A 20,726-nucleotide genomic window follows, 5' to 3' on the forward strand; every position below is an offset into this window, starting at 1 on the left:
AATATTTCCAAATTCGCTGACGACACTAAACTAGGAGGAGGGGTGGGCTCTGATGAGGATGTCAGGAGGCTACAGTGCGATTTGGACAGGTTGGGGGAATGGGCGGATACGTGGCAGATGCACTATAATGTGGATAAATGCGAGGTTATCCACTTTGGGGGTAAAAACAGGAGGGTAGATTATTATCTAAATGGCAATAGATTGGGAGATGGGGAAGTGCAGAGGGACCTGGGTGTTCTTGTGCACCAGTCACTGAAGGAGAGCATGCAGGTGCAACAGGCGATTAAGAAGGCAAATGGTATGTTGGCCTTCATATCAAGGGGGTTCGAGTATAGGAATAGGGATACCTTACTACAGCTGTACAAGGTGCTGGTGAGACCGCATCTGGAGTATTGTGTACAGTTTTGGTCGCCCCATCTGCGGAAGGATGTTCTTGCCATGGAAAGAGTGCAGCGGCGATTCACCAGGCTGATACCTGGAATGGCGGGAATGACCTACGAGGAGAGATTGAATAGTTTGGGCTTGTACTCACTGGAGTTTAGAAGATTGAGAGGGGATCTCATCGAAACATATAAAATTATGGCAGGCCTGGACAGGCTGAATTCAGAGAGAATGTTTCCAATGGCAGGGGAGCACAGAACCAGGGGCCACAGTCTAAAAATAGCGGGCAAATCATTTAAAACAGAGATGAGGAAGAATTTCTTCACTCAAAGAGTGGTGAGCCTGTGGAATTCCCTGCCACAGAGGGCTGTGAAGGCTAATTCAATAAATATTTTCAAGAGAGAATTGGATATATTTCTGAAGGCTAAGGGGATTAAGGGTTACGGAGAAAAGGCGGGGACGGGGTACTGAACTGGTAAGATCAGCTATGATCTCAGACGAAGATCAGCCATGATCTCATTGAATGGCGGAGCAGGCTCGAAGGGCCGAATGGCCTACTCCTGTTCCTATCTCTATGTTTCTATGTTTCTCACATTATTTGCTTAATTGTCCACTACCATTCGCGACGGGATGTAGCAGGACTGCAGAGCTTTGATCTGATCCGTTGGTTGTAGAATCGTAGCTCTGTCTATAGCATGCTGCTTCCGCGGTTTAGCATGCACATAGCCCTGTGTTGCTGCTTCCCCAGGTTGACACCTCTAGTTTTCAGGTGCACCTGATGCTTCCCAGGGCATGCTCTTCTGCACTCTTCATTGAACCAGGGTTGGTCCGCTGGCTTGATGGTAATGGTAGAGCGAGTGATATGCCGGGCCATGAGATTACAGATTGTGGTGGAATACAATTCTGCTGCTGCTGATGGCCCACAGCGCCTCATGGATGCCCAGTTTTGAGCTGCTAGATCTGTTCTGAATCTATCCCGTTTAGTACGGTGGTAGTGCCACAAAACACGATGGAGGGTGTCCTCAGTGTGAAGATGGGACTTCGTCTCCACAAGGACTTTGCAATGGTCGCTGTTACCAATACTGTCATGGACAGATGCTTCTGTGACAGGTAGATTGGTGAGGATGAGGTCAAGTAGGTTTTTTCCTCGTTCTCTCACTACCTGTCGCAGGCCCAGACTGGCAGCTATGTCCTTCAGGACTCGGCCAGCTCGGTCAGTAGTGGTGCTACCGAGCCACTCTTGGTGATGGACATTGACATCCCCCACCCAGAGTATATTCTGTGCCTTTGCCATATCCCATGCTTAGGAAGGCAGAGATGTCGCTAATCTCCAAAGCCTCCTCCTACTGCATTCAACAGAAAATCCAGCGATGACTCGCTGACCCTGGGCACAACCTTTGCTCTCTTTGCAGTCGTGTCTCTCACTTCTATGATACAAAAATAACTCATCCAATCTCCAAACCCCATCCTCCATTGCATGTGTGAACTGCACCTTTTAATAGACCCGGTGAAATCGTGTCATGCGGGTCTGCATCATGCCCGCTCACGCGGAGTGGAGACACGAAACCCAAGAGTAAAATGAATATGAGGCATTCCCATTGAAATCAGGCATTCCCATGCATCCCAATATGTTGCGTGTTCGTTGCCCATTATAGGCCCCACCCCGGCTCCATTTCTGTCTCCACGTTAATATTGGGGCCTATAATTCTGAGGAGAGGCTTGAGCTATTGGGTCTATTTCAACTGGAGCAGAGAAGGCTAAGAGGAAATTTAATAGAGATTTTAAAATTATGAAGTGTTTTTATATAGAGTGAATAGGGAAAGATTATAGTTGTGGAGTCAGTGATGGGTCATCAATTTTAAACTATCGCTAAGAGAGAGAGGAGAAAGATCAGGAGGATGTTCTTTATGCGGAGAGAGGAAGGCAGTGAGATTTATTTGGGTTTGTTCCAGCGAAGAGCCGGCACTCTCTCGATGGGCCGAATGGCCTCCTTCCGTGCTGTAAATGTCTACAGTTGCATGGCCTTGTCATGAGGTGCTGAGAGAGACAAATGATGAGTTTTGTGTTGCTGTTGGCCATTATCAGTCAATCAATGCTACAGAGGCCCCACTCTCTAGGTCTGAAGTAAGCTAATGCAATAACCATTCTCAACAAAAGTGAAGAAACAGACTCCTGAAACTGTAGACTTATCTCTCTCGCTCTCTCTCTCAACTATACCAGGTAAAATCACAGGGCTAATTATTAGGAGTACAGTTGAGGATTGCCTGTATGAAGCTAACCTGATGCACAGCAGTCATGAGGGCTGTAGAAGTCCATATGATGTGCTTAGATTTCCAGAAGGACTTTGAGAAAGTTTATCATGAAAAGCTGCTACAGAAACTGAAATCAGTGGGATTTCAATCTATACCTGGGCGTGGGTAAGGAAGTTCCTTAGGGGAAGGAAGCATTGAGTGGAGTGGAGTGGAGTATCCCAGGGAACAGTTTTGGGCCAATTTACATTAATAATTTGGATTCAAGGAAAATGGTCAAATTTGTAGACAATTTGGGGGCTGATGGCAGTTGAATCTGAGAACCAGCCAGTGACCTACAAAATGTGTTAGATGAAATATGCAATTGTCAATATTTAGTGCAGATGCGGTCCACTTCTGAGACACATCATAGGTACGACCAGGTTAACCTTTGACACGAAAATTGCATCAAAGCCAGGAAGTGCTTGCTGTTGTTGCATAACCTTGTCTGAGCCACTTGGATGGCTCACATTTTTGAAAGTGTTTGTGTGTTTTTTTTGCTGAAAAGTAAATGCATTGTCACATTCACTGAAATTTCCAATTATGGGACCATTTCCACACTTGTCTCGGCAACTTCTGGATCCTAATGCTAGACCTGTTAGAGAGCTCGGGATGGGTGAGTATTCCTCTCCTTCAAAATTGTTATCCAGCCATTTCTCATCGAATGGTCAGTTTCCTCCTCTTCAGCAAGAACTTGAGCAGAAGGAGAAGATGGCCATAGTTAAGCACCTACTGCATGAGGTGGTAGCTGGAGTGCGCACCCCACTGCGATCCCAGTCTCCTCTCAGAGCTCCATTCATTGAAGCAGAGGCCTTCGAGAAGAAGAACCCCAAGGTAAGAATCTGGTAACTCAAACAATGAAGGGAATTCTGGGTTGTATTTTCAGGATGTCAGGCTTTAAGGAAAAGTGATCCAACCATGGCTAACAAAAGAAATTAAAGCTAGTATTAAGTCAAAGGAGGAAGCTTATAAAGTTGCCAGAAAATGCGGTCAGCCTGAGGATTGGGATCTTTTTAGAAATCAGCAAAGGGGGACCAAGAAATTGATAAAGGGAAAATGGAATATGAGCACAAACTAGCGAAAAATATAAAAACGGATTGTAAAAGCTTTTATAGGTATGTGCAAAGGAAAAGACTGGCAAAGGTAAATGTAGGTCCTTTACAGTCAGAGGTGGGAGAATTTATAAATGAGGAAATGGCAGAGAAATTAAATAAATACTTTGTTTCTGTCTTCACGGAGGAACAGTACTAGCAAAATTAATGGGACTAAAAGTCGATAAATCCCAAGGACTGGATGACCTACATCCTAGGGTTTTGAAAGAGGTGGCCATTGGGATAGTGGACGCATTGCTTGTCATCTTCCAGAATTCTATAGATTCTGGAACGATTCCTGCAGATTGGAGGATAGCAAATGTAACCCCGCTATTTAAGAAAGGAGGGAGAGAGAAAACAGGGAACTACAGACCTGTTAGCCTCACATCAGTAGTTGGGAAAATGCTGGAATCTATTATAAAGGATGCAATAACTGGGCACCTAGAAACTAATAGTAAGATTGGGCAGAGTCAACATGGATTTATGAAAGGGAAATCCTGTTTGACAAACCTATTGGAGTTCTTTGAGGATGTAACTAGTGGAGTAGACAAAGGGGAACAGGTAGATGTGGTGTATTTGGATTTTCAGAAGGCCTTCAATAAGGTCCCACACAAGAGGTTGGTGAACAAATTTAAGGCATATGGAATTGGGGGTAATATACTAGCATGGGTCGAGAATTGCTTAACAGACAGAAAACAAAGAAACATAGAAACATAGAAGATAAGCAGGAGTAGGCCATTCGACCCCTCGAGCTTGCTCCGCCATTCAATGAGATCATGGCTGATCATCCAAATTCAGTACAGTACCCTGTTCCTGCCTTCTCTCCATATCCCTTGATCCCTTTAGCCTTAAGAAATATATCTAACTCCTTCTTGAATACATTTAATGAATTGGCCTCTACTGGCTTCTTTGGTAGAAAATTCCATAGGTTCACCACTCTCTGGGTGAAATGAAGAGTAGATTTGCCTTTCTAAATCTAGGCTTTATTAACCTTAAAAACCCAGCAGCACATCTTCAACACCCAGTCCCAACCAAAGCTGTAGAGAACTGAATTTAAGATGGCCACCACAAATCACATGACATCAACTACCAATGAGTTTACAGCATATATCTCAATGGCAGGAAACAGGCAACCAATCACAATACTTCTTACAAAACAAGAATAATCACCACATTCACCCCTCCTTTTAAAACATACTCCAACCTAGGTAGCCTTTACAATTTACAATTAATTATTTATAACTGAAACAATACAAATATAATATTTCAACAATTTTAAAACATTACTATCAAATTATTTTAAAAGTCCATTTTCAATCGGTTGACCGGATATCTTGTTCGTGTCGACCTTCTTAACCTTGGTGAAATTCCTTGCCCTCCCACACCAGGAGACACGGAAGTATCTTCTGCAGGAAGGCTATCCATATCCTGATTATCAACGGTTTCCAGATTAGAAATCCCATCAGGAGGTAAACTGGGACAGTCATGAACATCCATCGAGGGCTGACTAATAGAATTATAATTATCTGCAATAGGATTGGAAATATTCGTAGTATCTGTGACGACATCCACATTATCTGAATCATGACTATTGTTAATATCCTCAGAAGAGGGCTGGCCACCACAAGGAGCCAAGTCTTTAACTGAAACAGTACTTTCTTTCCCATCTTGGAATTGAATATGAGCATATTGGGAATTTGCCTCCAACAGCTCCACCTCCTCCACTAAAGGATCATATTTTGACAATCTAACATGGCGTCGAAGCAGCACAGGTCCCTGCATAGTAAGCCATGAAGGTACCGAATATCCCGTAGTAGATCTCCGCGGATAGTTAAAGAGCCTTTCATGGGGGGTCACATTAGTAGCCGTTGAAAGCAATGATCTAATGGAATGTAGGGCATCAGGCAATACCATTTCCCACTGTGTATTCTTAAGGTTCCGGGATGTCAAAGCCAACATAACTGCCTTCCAGATCACCCCATTATATCGTTCACACTGTCCATTACCCTGGGGATTATACGGGGTAGTTCTACTAGTAGAGATTCCCCGACTCTGGAGGTATTCCTTCAACTGGGAAGACATAAAAGAACTTCCCTGATCCGAATGGATATACGCAGGCATCCCAAAGATGACAAAAAGTTGAGTCAGACATTTGATAACTGTAGCAGCTGATACGTCTGCGCAAGGAAAAGCAAAAGGGAACCTTGAAAACTCATCCACAACAGTAAATATATATCGATTCTGAGCCGTTGAAGGAAGAGGCCCCTTAAAATCAATGCTCAAACGTTCAAAAGGAGAAGTAGCCTTTATAAGATGAGCTCGTTGAGGCTTAAAGAAATTCGGTTTACACCGAGCACAGATAGAACATGATGAAGTCATCTGCTTGACGTCTTCAACTGAAAAGGGCAAATTCTTACTGCGTACGAAGTGTATCATCCTCGTAACACCAGGATGGCACAAAGCATTATGAAGATTAATAAGCGTATCTCCGTGAATCACAGAACAATAAGCCCTCGACAGCGCATCAGCAGCAACATTATCCTTCCCCGGACGGTAAACTATATCAAAATGGTAACATGCCAACTCAATCCTCCACCTCATTATTTTATCATTCTTGATCTTTCCAAAATGTTTGACATCAAACATAAAGGACACAGATTTTTGGTCAGTTACCAACGTAAAATGTCGCCCCGATAAATAATGTCTCCATTTACGCAGTGCTTCTAATATTGCATACGCCTCTTTCTCTATTGAGGAGTGTCTTTTCTCACTATTGTTCAAAGTACGTGAAAAAAAGGCCACAGGTCTTCCATTTTGGTTCAGAGTAGCCCCAATTGCGAAATCGGAAGCGTCCGTCTCAATCACAAAGGGAACCTGCTCATCAATAGAATGCACAACTGCTCCAAGGATATCCTTTTTGAAATTATCAAAACACGTCCTGGCCTCCCATGATAGAGGATATGTCGTAACCCGAATAAGGGGCCGGATCTTCTGCAAAAAGTTTGCAATCCAATTAGAATAATAAGAAAACAGTCCAACAACTCGTTGCAAAGCCTTAGAATTAGTAGGACAAGGTAAATCAATCAATGGTCGCAGGCGTTCTAGATCTGGTTTAATCTTGTTTCCCGAGATAATATACCCCAGTAGATTTACCTCAGTGGTCGAAAAGATACACTTCTCTTTATTGAAAGTTAAACCAACTTTTTCCGCAACTTGAAGGAATCTTTCTAAATTAGAATCATGCTCCACCCTTGATTTGCCACACACCGTGATGTCATCTAAATATGAAAAGGTGTCAGAGAGAGAGTTATCACTTATAAAAGCATCCATTGCCCGTTGAAAACAGGCAACACCATTAGTAACACCAAATGGTACTCGGCAAAACTGATACAGCTTTCCGCCAGCCTCAAAGGCCGTATATGGTTGATCCCTCTTAACAATAGGAATCTGATAAGCACTCTTTAGGTCAATAGTGCTAAAAACCTTAGACTGAGATACTTTGTTGATAAGCTCATCAATCTTAGGCAAGGGGTACGCATCTAATTGAGTATACCTATTAATAGTTTGAGAGTAGTCTATCACCATTCGTTTCTTATGTCTCTTGTTAGTGGTGACAACTACTTGTGCCCGCCAGGGCGAACAACTAGGTTCAATGATTCCTTCCAATAAAAGACGTTGAATTTCAGAATTAATAAATTCTTTATCCTGACTGCTATACCTTCTTGACTTGGTAGCAATTGGCTTACAATCCGGCATCAAATTGGAAAAGAGTGATAATGGAGAAATGGATAAAGAAGTTAATCCACAAATAGATAAAGGTGGCTTAGTTCCTCCAAAAGAAAGACTGAGAGACTCGTGTAATTGAAGCACATCATGACCAATCAAAATATCCGCACAGAGATTAGGCAAAACAGATAGGCGTATATCAGTATACGTATTACCTAGAAGAATTAATTTCACAAGGCAACAACCAGCTACTTGTGAGGTGAGAGTCGTCTGAGCCATACACACCTGATAAGTAACAGGCAAAATTTTCAAACGCTTCTCCTTCACAAACTGAAGACTTATAAAACTCTCAGTACTGCCCGTATCTATAAGGGCCTTCACTTCTAACCCATTAACTTGGGCCGTAACTATAGCTTTATTTAGGCCATGAGCAAAGGCAGCAGAAACTGATGCAATAAACGCCCTATCTAAAGGCTGAATAGTCGCAGAGGAGGCAATTGATTTACAAACACGTGCATAATGACCTCTCTTGCCGCATTTACTACACACAGCCTCCCGAGCAGAACACTTCAGACGAGGGTGCCGGGCGTTCCCACAAAAATAACACTTCTGAATCCTAGAGGCAACAGCAGCCGAAGTAGAAACTGTTTCAGAATCTGGTAAACCACTCCTATTAAGTCCACATAATTCCTTTTCATCCGAAACTGCCGAAACCACAGTCACAGGCCGATTAAAAAGAGCGTAAAAATCCGAACTTCTCTGAGCCAAATCCAATGTAGAGGCTTGCTCAAAAGCACTCTTGAGATCCAAAGTCTTATTTTATAATAACCGCTGACGAATTGATCTAGACAGTAATCCATTAATAAAAGCATCCCGTACCGATTCTTCCTTATATTCTTCTGCCGACACGGCCTTATAATTACAGTTAGCACCAAGGCGCCGAGGTGCTTGTAAATAAGCATCCAAAGATTCTCCCACCTGCTGCCTATGGGCAGCTAGAAGATGACGTGCAAATACCTCATTCTTTGGTTTAACAAAAATCTTTTCCAATGTAGCAATAGCCAATTCTTAAGTTTCACAGTCCAAGATATACTTATACACATCCGGAGCAATGTAGTTGATCAGTATATTCAACTTATTTAGAGGCTCTTGATCCAACACACCCAAAAAGTTTTTAAATGTACGATACCAGTGTTTCCATTTATCATCCACTCCTGCAGAATTAGGGTCAGCATTAAATCGTTCCGGTTGAAGATATCGCTCCATTCTAACAAAAGGTTAATAAATTGAAATGAAGAGTAGATTTGCCTTTCTAAATCTAGGCTTTATTAACCTTAAAAACCCAGCAGCACATCTTCAACACCCAGTCCCAACCAAGGCTATAGAGAACTGAATTTAAGATGGCCACCACAAATCACATGACATCAACTACCAATGAGTTTACAGCATATATCTCAATGGCAGGAAACAGGCAACCAATCACAATACTTCTTACAAAACAAGAATAATCACCACACTGGGTGAAAAAATTCCTCCTCATTTCTGTCCTAAATGGCTTACCCCTTATCCTTAGACTGTGACCCCTGGTTCTGGACTTCCCGACCATCGGGAACATCCTTCCAGCATCTAGTCTGTCTAGTCCTGTTAGAATTTTATAAGTTTCAATGAGATCCCCTCTCATTCTTCTAAACTCCAGCGAGTATAAGCCCAATCGACCCAATCTCTCCTCATACGTCATTCCTGCCATCCCAGGTATCAGCCTGGTGAATCTTCGCTGCACTCCCTCCATGGCAAGAACATCCTTCCTCAGATAAGGTGACCAAAACTGCATACAATACTCAAGGTGTGGTCTCACTAAGGCCCTGTACAACTGCAGCAAGACATCCTTGTTCCTGTACTCAAACCCTCTCGCTACGAAGGCCAACATACCATTTGCCTTCTTAACCGCCTGCTGCACCTGCATGCTTACCTTCAGCGACTGGTGCACAAGGATGCCCAGGTCTCGTTGCACTTCCCATTCTCCCAATCCATTGCCATTCAGATAATAATCTGCCTTCCTGTTTTTGACACCAAAGTGGATAACCTCGCATTTATCCACGTTATATTGCATCTGCCATGCTTCTGCCCAATCACCCAACCTGTCCAAATCATACTGGAGTTTCTCGGCATCCTCCTCACAGCACACACGCCCACCCAGCTTTGTGTCGTCTGCAAACTTGGAGATATTACATCTAGTTCCCTCGTCCAGATCATTAATATATATTGTGAATAGCTGGGGTCCAAGGACCGATCCCTGCGGTACCCGACTAGTCACTGCCTGCCACTCGGAAAAAGAGCCGTTTATTCCAACTCTTTGCTTTCTGTCTGCCAACTAGTTCTCTATCCAAGTCAATACCTTGCCCCCAATCCCATGTGCCTTAACTTTACACGCTAATCTCTTATGAGTAGGGATAAACAGGTCTTTTTCAGGATGGCAGGCTGTGACTAGTGAGATACCGCAAGGATCGGTGCTTGGGCCCCAGCTATTCACAATCTATATCAATGATTTGGATGAGGGGACTAAATGTAACATTTCCAAATTTGCTGATGACACAAAGCTAGGTGGCAGTGTTAGTTGCGAAGAGGGTGTGAAGAGGCTTCAAGGGGATCTCGACAGGCTCAGTGAGTGGGCAAGAACATGGCAGATGGATTATAATGTGGATAAATGTGAAGTTAGAAAAAACTTTGGTAGAAAAAACAGAAAGGCAGAGTATTTCCTAAATGGTAAAAGATTGGGGAATGCAGATGTTCAAAGGGACCTGGGTGTCCTTCTACAGGAGTCACTGAAAGTGAATGTGCAGGTGCAGCAAACCATTAGGAAGGCAAATGGTATGCTGGCCTTCAAGAGGATTTGAGTACAGGAGTAAAGAAGTCTTACTCCAACTATATAGGGCATTGGTGAGACCACATCTGGAGTACTGTGTACAATTTTGGTCTCCTTACCTAAGGAAGGATGTACTTGCCACAGAGGGAGTGCAGCGGAGGTTCACGAGATTGATTCCTGGGATGGCGGGACTGTCATATGAGAAGAGATTGAGTAAACTAGGCCTGTATTCTCTTGAATTCAGAAGAATGAGATGGGATCTCATTGAAGCATACAAAATTATTACAGGGCTTGATACGGTGGATGCTGGAAGAATGTTTCCTTTGGCTGGGGAGTCTAGAACCAGGGGCCACAGCCTCAGGATAAAGGGTAGGCCATTCAGGACTGAGATGAGAAGACATTTCTTCACACAGAGGGTGGTGAATCTTTGGAATTCTCTACCCCAGAGGGCTGTGGAGGCTCAATCATTGGGTATATTCAAAGCAGAAGTCGATAGATTTCTGACCAGTAAAGGCATCAAGGGATATGGCGATAAGGCCGGTGAATGGCATTGAGGCAGAAGATCAGCCATGATCTCATTGGATGGCGGAGCAGGCTCGAAGGGCCGAATGGCTGACTCCTGCTCCTATTTCTTATGTTCTTATGTTCTTCACACGACTATACATCAGAAGCTGCCCAGCCATCTGCACCATACATCCTGATGCACAGCTGATGATAAGCTAATACACCCAGTCAAAGTTTGCCTCCTCAATGAGATACTGAACCTATAATAATGAATATGTTGTCATGGACTGATATACCAGCCCCAGAGCGCTTTATAAATCAAAATAGAGGATTAGATGCCAAAAGATGGAGGAAGAGATTGGAAGGCATGACTGAAACAAGCAAAGGGTGGAAAACTGGGACCAAGGCATTTTCCAGAGCTGAATTGTTCTAGTCCAACAATTCCTCCAGATACAGTCTGTGCAAGATGGTGTGTACCATGAAGGCAATGACAGTGGTGTGTAGACATTGGAGCCTGGGAGTTCAGCTGGGGCTTCCCTCAATCGTTCTCTGTAACTTTGGCAGAAGATGGGTGGGCACTCTGGAGGGACGCCGTAAGTAGCTGTTGGCATTCTTTTTCTGAGGGTTTCCGCTGGTCTTCTGTCAAAGTTATGGTGGGCGATGTGGAGCACGCCTGCTGAAATCCTACCCCTCCCTGACCCACCCAGGCCCTCCGACAATAACAGGCTCCCACGGTTGAATAGCCTGCTGCCAACGCTCACTTGGGGCAAAGTGCCAAAGGCAGCACAAGTCAGTGAGGAGGAGGAGGGGATAAAGAAAATAATATGTGAAGAAAATCCTCCTGTTACTGATTTGTCCGAATGAATTCTGCAACATTGCTAATTCTGTCAATAAAAATGCACTGGAGCAGTCGCTGGGGAATTCATCGAACCAAAATGCCTTTCTTTCTCCTGTGCAGCTGCACTACAAGCCTGATGTAGTGCAAAGCCTCAAGGAATTATGGAAACAGTGCTTCTTGCAAAGTAACAGTGAAGAAGAAACAGGAAGTGGAAACCAACACGGGAGTGTGAACTCTCCTCCCCACAAGGAGCCTTCCGGGGAGAAGAGCCGTTTCCCTGGCAAGGTGTCTTCCCAGCGTATGGAACATCTGGAGAACGTGATGTCCCCCCATAAAGCCACACCTATAAACAAAGCTCTACCATCTGACGAATTAGAGGAGCCTTCCAAGGGGAAGACCCCTTCCGCCAGCAGGGGGTCTTCTCATCGTGTAGATCATCTGGAGAGCGTGAAGCCCCCTGATGAAGCCATACCAACCAACAAAGCTCTACCCCCTCACAAATTGGAACCCCAGTGGGACCTGTCCATCGCCTCTTTTAGACAGGTACAAGTTCCTTTGTTGCTGCTGTTTCTTGTAACTATACGATGATTTCCATTTAAGTACAATGTAAAATTACTTTCTATACAGGGGTTAGGAACTTAATGAGATCAATGTATTTTTTTTAATGTGTTCTGTGGACGTGGCGGTTACCTGTTGCCCAGCTCTGCTTGCCCTGTAGGCATTGGTCAAACATAGTGCAGGTCAGACCAGGAGGGGTGGTGGGGCAGCTGCCCTTCCCTGAAGGACACTGGTGAGCTAGTTGAGATTTTATGACAATCCAGCAGCATTCATGGTCATTTTTCTGATGCTGCCCACAAATTACCAGGGTTAGTCCAGTACCATAACCACAAGGCTCCCATAATACCCTTGATGTATGAGCAATCCCGTTCCCCTCTCGATTTCTGTACAGTTTTATAGCTTTTGTTTTGTGCCGGTTTTCACCCCTCCTCCACTGAAGATGCTGATCGTTACTGGGACCATTCTTCCGTTGTGTGAGCCTGAACACTGAGGGGTTGATGGTGCTTCACTGCATCCGGCTCCCCCATCCCACGTCCCAGAGAATGCACCCAATGTGGCCCAAGTACTGGTGGCAGTGTGAAGGGTGCACAAGTTATGTGTAAGGCTTGTTAGGCCCTTGGAAGATATTGGGCCGGATTTTCCGATCGGAGGTTTCTTGCGTGCGGATGCCTCCGATCGGGAAAAATCTACCTGCTGGCTCCGTAGGTCCCGAGACTGGCGATCCTAGCTTCCTCCTGGTCCGCGCGCGCAGAGGCCCGGGTATCCCGGGGCGCAGGCGGTTCGCAAGCGTCCCTGGGATCACGTGGGCCATGGGGAACCAATCAAAGAAGAGAATCCCTCTTCACACTTGACAGGTCTCTTCGCACAGATCTGTCCAAAGTATGAATGGGGATCACTGAAACAGTTAAACATTCAATACATTTTAAAAAACATCACCTCTTTAAAATTAGTTAAAATGACATTAAATTAAATATTTTAAACAAAAACTTAATTTTTTGAAAAAAATAATTAAAGTTTTTTACGGGGCTAAAAATAAATTTACCTTTTTTAAAAGTATTTTTAAATTATAAATGAGTGGGGGGAAAAAAATTATTTAAATTTTTTTAAACTCTTATGCTGGTAAAAGCAGGCCTTACGCAGGCTTTTACCAGACGTAAGAGTTTGAAAGGTTTTCAGCGGGTGGAGGTTGTGCAGAAAGCGGAACTCTCTGCCCGCGGAGGCCCTTCTCCCGGGCAGGCGGAGGATCGGTCAAGAGGATTCTTCACAGATCGGAAGTGCAGGGTTTTGGCGCATGCGCTTCGCATGCCTGAAACTGGCACTTACGAGGCCCCTACAGGCGCGTACACACACGCGGGGGTGGGAATATCCGGCCCAATGTGAAATTCCCAGCCCTTGTACTCCTCGCGGAGTGGTGCACAAGCAGTGCCGCAGAGCGGTAGGAAACTGTTCAAATGAGCTGTCCTCATATTAACAGTAAGGCCAGGTGCTGTGGGGGTCCGTGTTGTCGGACCCTGAGTGTTGACGCTATTTGACCATTGAGAGTATGACAGTCAAGCCTGGCCTTTCCTCTCTTAGCTCCTTAGTTATAATAAAGCTCTTTCACCGGGGATATCCAGGCATTGGATGAGGACAAGATTACATGCAGCTATGTTTGGCTCATTCTTTTTATTGTTGGGTCATGTCCCCTTATGTCTGCGGCAGAGGGAACTGATGTGATCCTGATGACGTTGATGTTGAGCTCTTTCAGGCTTTATCCTTTCCCAAAGTGGCAACAATCCCCCTTTACTATTCAGAATGACCTCAAACACAAGGCAGAATTAGCGCCAAGAGAAAAAATTGTACGGGGCTATGGGGAAAGGGCAGGGGACTGGGACTAATTGGGTAGCTCTTTCAAAGAGCTAGCACAAGTACGATGGGCCAATTGGTCTCCCTCTGTGCTGTACAATTCTATGATTCAAACAGCAGGAGTGTTGTTGCAAGCTCTCCTTGATGTAAAGGGCACCGTATCTTTGCTATCGGGGTCACTGAAACTTTCCTCCAGTGTCTTTCGGCTGGAGCCTTTGTGTTGTGGACTGAAAAGCTAAGCAGCTCCGCCAATGGCCTTGATTTTTGAGCTCTCAGCCCACCTGTCCATTGCTGCCTGTACGAACTGTCATCCAACGTCAAGAAAGAGCCCAAGCAGATTCACACAGTGGACAATGCAACATTGAGCAAACCGCAAACATTGTACTCGAGCTACTCACACGCAGTTGCTTTAAGGTTCTATTCGTGACTCCCCTGGGTAACGGTTTACCTGCAAACCTTGTGGCTGCAGTTTCCCTGTTCTTTAAATAGAGCAGATTCGCACCAAGTGGAACTGGCACAATGACAGAAGCACTTGAATTGGAAACCGTGCATTAATGAGAGAGGGGCGGAGACTGCTTTGTTTTGAAGTTTTTGATGAGACCCCCTGGTTGTCTAAAACATGTCCCTCCATCAGGATGTGCTAAGTTTGCTGGAGGACGGAGAACGGAAGGAGAAGGCCCTGGAACAGCTCAACCTCACTGTGCTGGAACTCTCCACAGCGCCAATCAACATGCAAGAGGACATTTTCTACAACGTGCTGTGAGTGGGACTCCTTGACCTCGCGCTTCATTCTGTTATCCTCTTTCTTAAATGCTAAGCTTTTAATGAAATACATGCTGATGAAAACGGTGAATGGAACAGTTTTCCACTTTTGTCGCCCGGTTTGTTGTAACATGGCCAGCTCGAAGTCAGGTTGCCAAAACATGGGTGGTTTTGTGTTTTAGGCGCATACCACTTTCAATTGGGTTGAAACTGCCTAACCCATTTCATTTCAGACCCTTACCATCAGGATAGAACCATAGAATGATACAGCACAGCTGGAGGCCATTCGGCCCATCGTGCCTGTGCCGGCTCTTTGAAAGAGCTCTCCAATTAGTCCCATTCTCCTGCACTTTCCCCATAGCCCTGCAGATTTTTTCCCTTCAAGAATTTACCCAATTCCCTGTTGAATGTTATTATTGAAACTGCTTCCACCGCCCTTTCAGGCAGCGCATTCCAGATCACAACACCTCGCTGCGTTAAAAAATGAGACTTTGATCCCAACACTAGGCTGAATTTGATCCCAGGTTCCAGAAGTGAAACACCAACAGTTAACCCACTGTTCCATCTTTTTCCCCAGTTATAATTCTCTTTAGAACTTATTGCTCCAATAAACATAGGGACATATAAAGAGGAGGAGGCCATTCAGCCCCTCGAGCCTGTTCCGTCATTCAATCCGATCATGGCTGATCTGAACCTCAACTCCATTTTCCCACCTTTGTTCCATATCCCTGGACCCTGACCGAACAAACATCTATCGATCTCCGACCTGAAAGCTATCATTGACCCCAGCATCCACAGCCTTTTGGGGAGAGAGTTGCAGAATTCTGCCACCCTTTGTGTGAAAAAGTGCTTCTTGATTTCACTCCTGAGCGGCCTGGCTCTATTTTGAAGATGATGCTCTGTTACTCTGGATTGCCCCACCAGAGGAAATCATTTCTCTGGATCGACCCTATCCATTCCTTCAATATTGTTAAAGACCTCGATTAGATCACCCCTCAATCTTCTAAACTCAAGGGAATAAAAATCAAGTTTATGCAACCTGTCCTCATAATTTAACCCTTAAAGGCCCGATATCATTCTGATCAATCTGCGCTGCTCCCCGTTAAGGGCAATATATCCGTCCTGAGGGGCGGAGCCCAGAACTGAAGACGATGCTCTAAATGAGGTCTGACCCGAGCGCTGTATAACTGAAGCCTAACTTGCGGTGCCAATATTGAAGCACTCCTGTATATAGCAGGTGTGTTTGTCTGCACTCCTATGCAAATGAACAGCTTCTCCATATTTCTTTTGCTACAGTTATCCGCTTTGGCAAGACGTAACAGATGGGCTTGTTAGTTATTCGATGCGGCTCAGGGAAATAATGGGCCTGCCTGAAAAGGAGAGTGAAAGCAGTCTCATTGTGGAAGATACCCGTAAGTTACAGGCCTTTACTGTGGACTCAGTGATTTGTTAACTCTCACATTTCAGGTAAAATCACTCCAGGTGTGTTTTCTGGTGTAACATACATCGCCATTCTGCATCCTCTGCAAGCTGCAGGAGTGTGGCCTAGTGCAATAGGTTCTGGGGAAATCACGCTAAACCTTCGTTGGTGTTGTGTCGGTACCTCTCTACCTAGACACAATTTAGGACTCAGAACTCGAGATTCAAACATCAAGTGCTTTATTGGAAGGAAAGGAAGTTCTGGAAAGTTCCGAACAAAGAGAGCTAAACTTAACAGAGAACACCCAACCATTTATCTCCTGTGACAGCGCCACCACAGGTGGGAGGAGAACACACAATAGAACACACAATACATAACATTTCCTCCCCTCTTAAATGGAAGGTCCACATTATTCCTCAACAGGTAAGTTACTTTCAATGCACTCAATGAACCTAGGGTAGAGGTAGACTGCCTCAAACCCTGACTTTATCCTGGGGTTTATTCTGCCCCAGTCTTGTGGGTAAGTCACTAAGCCTACAGATCCAAGCGTCTTGGAGGCCGCCGCTCTCTGACAGGATACCGGCGGTCATCACTGGCTTCCACAGCAGTAGGCATTGACACAGGCCTGGATGGAGAAGGTGCCTGTGTCAGTCGAAAGTCAGGAGTTTGCACAGGTGGAACAGCCTCTTTGACTTCCTGTGTTGGAGAAGAGCACTGTGGCAAAGGATGCTGGTTTGCGTTATCAACCGGAAACAGTTCAGGCCAACCAGCCGTTGGACCCTCTGTGGCTCTCTCTGCTCCTAGCAACAGTTGACCTGTGTAGAGGGAGCTTTACTCTGTATCTAACCCGTGCTGTACCTGCCCTGGGAGTGTTTGATGGAACAGTGCAGAGGGAGATTTACTGTGTATCTAACCCGTGCTGTACCTGCCCTGGGAGTGTTTGATGGGACAGTGCAGAGGGAGCTTTACTCTGTATCTAACCCGTGCTGTACCCGCCCTGGGAGTGTTTGATGGGAGAGTGTAGAGGGAGCTTTACTCTGTATCTAACCCGTGCTGTACATGGTCTGGGAGTGTTTGATGGGACAGAGTAGAGGGAGCTTTACTCTGTATCTAACCCGTGCTGTACCTGCCCTGGGAGTGTTTGTTGGGACAGAGTAGAGGGAGCTTTACTCTGTATCTAACCTGTAATAATAATAAATAACTTCCGGGAAGTTGTGCACATCATTTCCTGTGAACTCTGAACTGTGAACTCTGTGCATACATCACTTCCTGTGCATACGTCACTTCCTGTGTTTGGACTAGTATAAATACTGAACTGCTCAGTATTGTAAAAGGGCTTCTCCTAAAGGCATGGGGAAGACCGCTCTTGTATATAGTATAATTATAAGTTGCTTAAATTTTACTTTAAAGTTCCTTGATGTGTGAGACTCTTTGTTACATCATAACCTGTGCTGTACCTGCCCTGGGAGTGTTTGATGGGACAGTGTAGAGGGAGCATTACTCTGTATCTAACCCGTGCTGTACCTGCCCTGGGAGTGTTTGATGGGACAGAGTAGAGGGAGCTTTACTTTGTATCTAACCCGTGCTGTACCTGCCCTGGGAGTGTTTGATGGGACAGTGTAGAGGGAGCTTTACTCTGTATCTAACCCGTGCTGTACCAGCCCTGGGAGTGTTTGATGGGACAGTGTAGAGGGAGCTTTACTCTGTATCTAACCCGTGCTGTTCCCGGTCTGGGAGTGTTTGATGGGACAGTGTAGAGGGAGCTTTACTCTGTATCTAACCCGTGCTGTACCTGCCCTGGGAGTGTTTGATGTGACAGTGTAGAGGGAGCTTTACTCTGTATCTAACCTGTGCTGTACCTGCCCTGGGAGTGTTTGATAGAACAGTGTAGAGGGAGCTTTACTCTGTATCTAACCCGTGCTGTACCCGGTCTGGGAGGGTTTGATGGGAGAGTGTAGAGGGAGCTTTACTCTGTATCTAACCCGTGCTGTACCCGGTCTGTGAGTGTTTGATGGGACAGTGTAGAGGGAGCTTTACTCTGTATCTAACCCGTGCTGTACCTGCCCTGGGAGTGTTTGATGGGACAGAGTAGAGGGAGCTTTACTCTGTATCTAACCTGTAATAATAATAAATAACTTCTGGGAAGTTATGTGCACATCACTTCCTGTGAACTGTGAACTCTGTGCATACATCACTTCCTGTGCATACGTCACTTCCTGTGTTTGGACTAGTATAAATACTGAACTGCTCAGTATTGTAAAAGGGCTTCTCCTAAAGGCATGGGGAAGACTGCTCTTGTATATAGTATAATTATAAGTTGCTTAAATCTTACTTTAAAGTTCCTTGATGTGTGAGACTCTTTGTTACATCATAACCTGTGCTGTACCTGCCCCGGGAGTGTTTGATGGGACAGTGTAGAGGGAGCTTTACTCTGTATCTAACCCGTGCTGTACCTGCCCTGGGAGTGTTTGTTGGGACAGTGTAGAGGGAGCTTTACTCTCTATCTAACCCGTGATGTACCTGCCCTGGGAGTGTTTGATGGGACAGTGTAGTGGGAGCTTTACTCTGTATCTAACCTGTGCTGTACCTGCCCTGCGAGTGTTTGATGGGACAGTGTAGAGGGAGCTTTACTCTGTACCTGCCCTGTGAGTGTTTGATGGGACAGTGTAGAGGGAGCTTTACTCTGTATCTAACCCGTGCTGTACCTGCCCCGGGAGTGTTTGATGGGACAGTGTAGTGGGAGATTTACTCTGTATCTAACCCGTGCTGTACCTGCCCCGGGAGTGTTTGATGGGACAGTGTAGAGGGAGCTTTACTCTGTATCTAACCCGTGCTATTCCTGCCCTGGGAGTGTTTGATGGGACAGTGTAGAGGGAGCTTTACTCTGTATCTATCCCGTGCTGTACCTGCCCTGAATGGACAGTGTAGAGGGAGCTTTACTCTGTATCTAATCCCGTGCTGTACCTGCCCTGGGAGTGTTTGATGGGACAGTGTAGAGGGAGCTTTACTCTGTATCTAATCCCATGCTGTACCTGCCCTGGGAGTGTTTGATGGGACAGAGTAGAGGGAGCTTTACTCTGTATCTAACCCGTGCTGTACCTGCCCTGGGAGTATATGATGGGACAGTGTAGAGGGAGCTTTACTCTGTATCTAATCCCGTGCTGCACCTGCCCTGGGAGTGTTTGATGGGACAGTGTAGAGGGAGCTTTACTCTGTATCTAACCCGTGCTGTATCTGCCCTTGGAGTGTTTGATGGGACAGTGTAGAGGGAGCTTTACTCTGTATCTAACCCGTGCTGTACCTGCCCTGGGAGTGTTTGATGGGACAGTGTAGAGGGAGCTTTACTCTGTATCTAATCCCGTGCTGTACCTGCCCTGGGAGTGTTTGATGGGACAGAGTAGAGGGAGCTTTACTCTGTATCTAACCCGTGTTGTACTTGCCCTGGGAGTGTTTGATGGGGCAGTGTAGAGGGAGCTTTACTCTGTATCTAATCCCGTGCTGTACCTGCCCTGGGAGTGTTTGATGGGGCAGTGTAGAGGGAGCTTTACTCTGTATCTAATCCCGTGCTGTACCTGCCATGGGAGTGTTTGATGGGACTGATGTGCCTCAATGAATCCGAGACTCAATGTTAACGGAACAAGCAAGGCTTTTATTAACTCAGAAAGTAATACACATTGGAGAAGTGTCTCTCATCCAGAGATCTGCTGTACTGTCTGAGAGACACGCTGGGGCTTGCTTAAGTAGGGGCCAGCTATGGGCGGAGCCCTACACACAATACAATCCAGGTAAGGAAATGAAACTGAAACTAAACTAAACACAGAGAATACAGTGCCTGATGAATGGCATATTTCATCACATTCACCCCTTCTACAGATTTAGTCTGTTCAGGGGTTTGATAGTCCTCTGTGACCGACGTGGCTGTTGTGGTGCTGCGGGTGTCGGCTGGGTGTCCCCGGTGGCCTCCTGGGTCTCTGCCGGGTGTGCCCCCAGGGTTGTTGAAGGTGTAGTTGGTGGGGGCACCGTTGGTCGATGTTCTTCCGGGGGTGATGAAAGGATAGTGGGTGGGTAAGAATTGCTGTGATCGCTGTTGCTGTTGTGGTCGTGGTTGTTGTCGTTACCGGCTGGGGCGACGTCTTTTATGGACACGGTGTCCTCCCTTCCGTCGGCGTGCCGGACATACGCGTATTGGGGGTTGGCGTGGAGTAGGTGCACTGACTCCACGAGAGGGTCCGTCTTGTGGCTCCTCACATGCCTTCGTACAAATACCGGACCTGGGGTGGAGAGCCATGATGGCATGGATACGCCTGAGGTGGATTTCCGGGGAAAGACAAACATTCGTTCATGAGGCGTGGCATTAGTGGCAGTACACAATAGCGACCGTATCGAATGGAGCACATCTGGGAGGACTTCCTACCAGCAGGAGATAGGGAGGCCCTTGGTCCTTAGAGCT

General features: G+C 45.7%; 1 protein-coding gene across 1 annotated transcript; it reads left to right on the top strand.

The window, feature by feature from the left end:
* The first annotated feature begins 2,676 nt into the window (after positions 1–2,676).
* LOC147102581 (MYCBP-associated protein-like) lies at positions 2,677–14,857 on the top strand. The gene is made up of 4 exons (XM_085964082.1): positions 2,677–2,769; positions 3,357–3,503; positions 11,812–12,234; positions 14,729–14,857. The coding sequence occupies exons 1-4, from the start codon at positions 2,677–2,679 to the stop codon at positions 14,855–14,857; spliced, it is 792 nt and encodes a 263-aa protein (XP_085820208.1).
* Positions 14,858–20,726: the final 5,869 nt, after the last annotated feature.

This window comes from Somniosus microcephalus, chromosome 21 (genome assembly GCF_052327205.1).
Source record: "Somniosus microcephalus isolate GS21.2 chromosome 21, FLI_Smic_1.0, whole genome shotgun sequence".
Taxonomy (NCBI): Eukaryota; Metazoa; Chordata; class Chondrichthyes; order Squaliformes; family Somniosidae; genus Somniosus; species Somniosus microcephalus.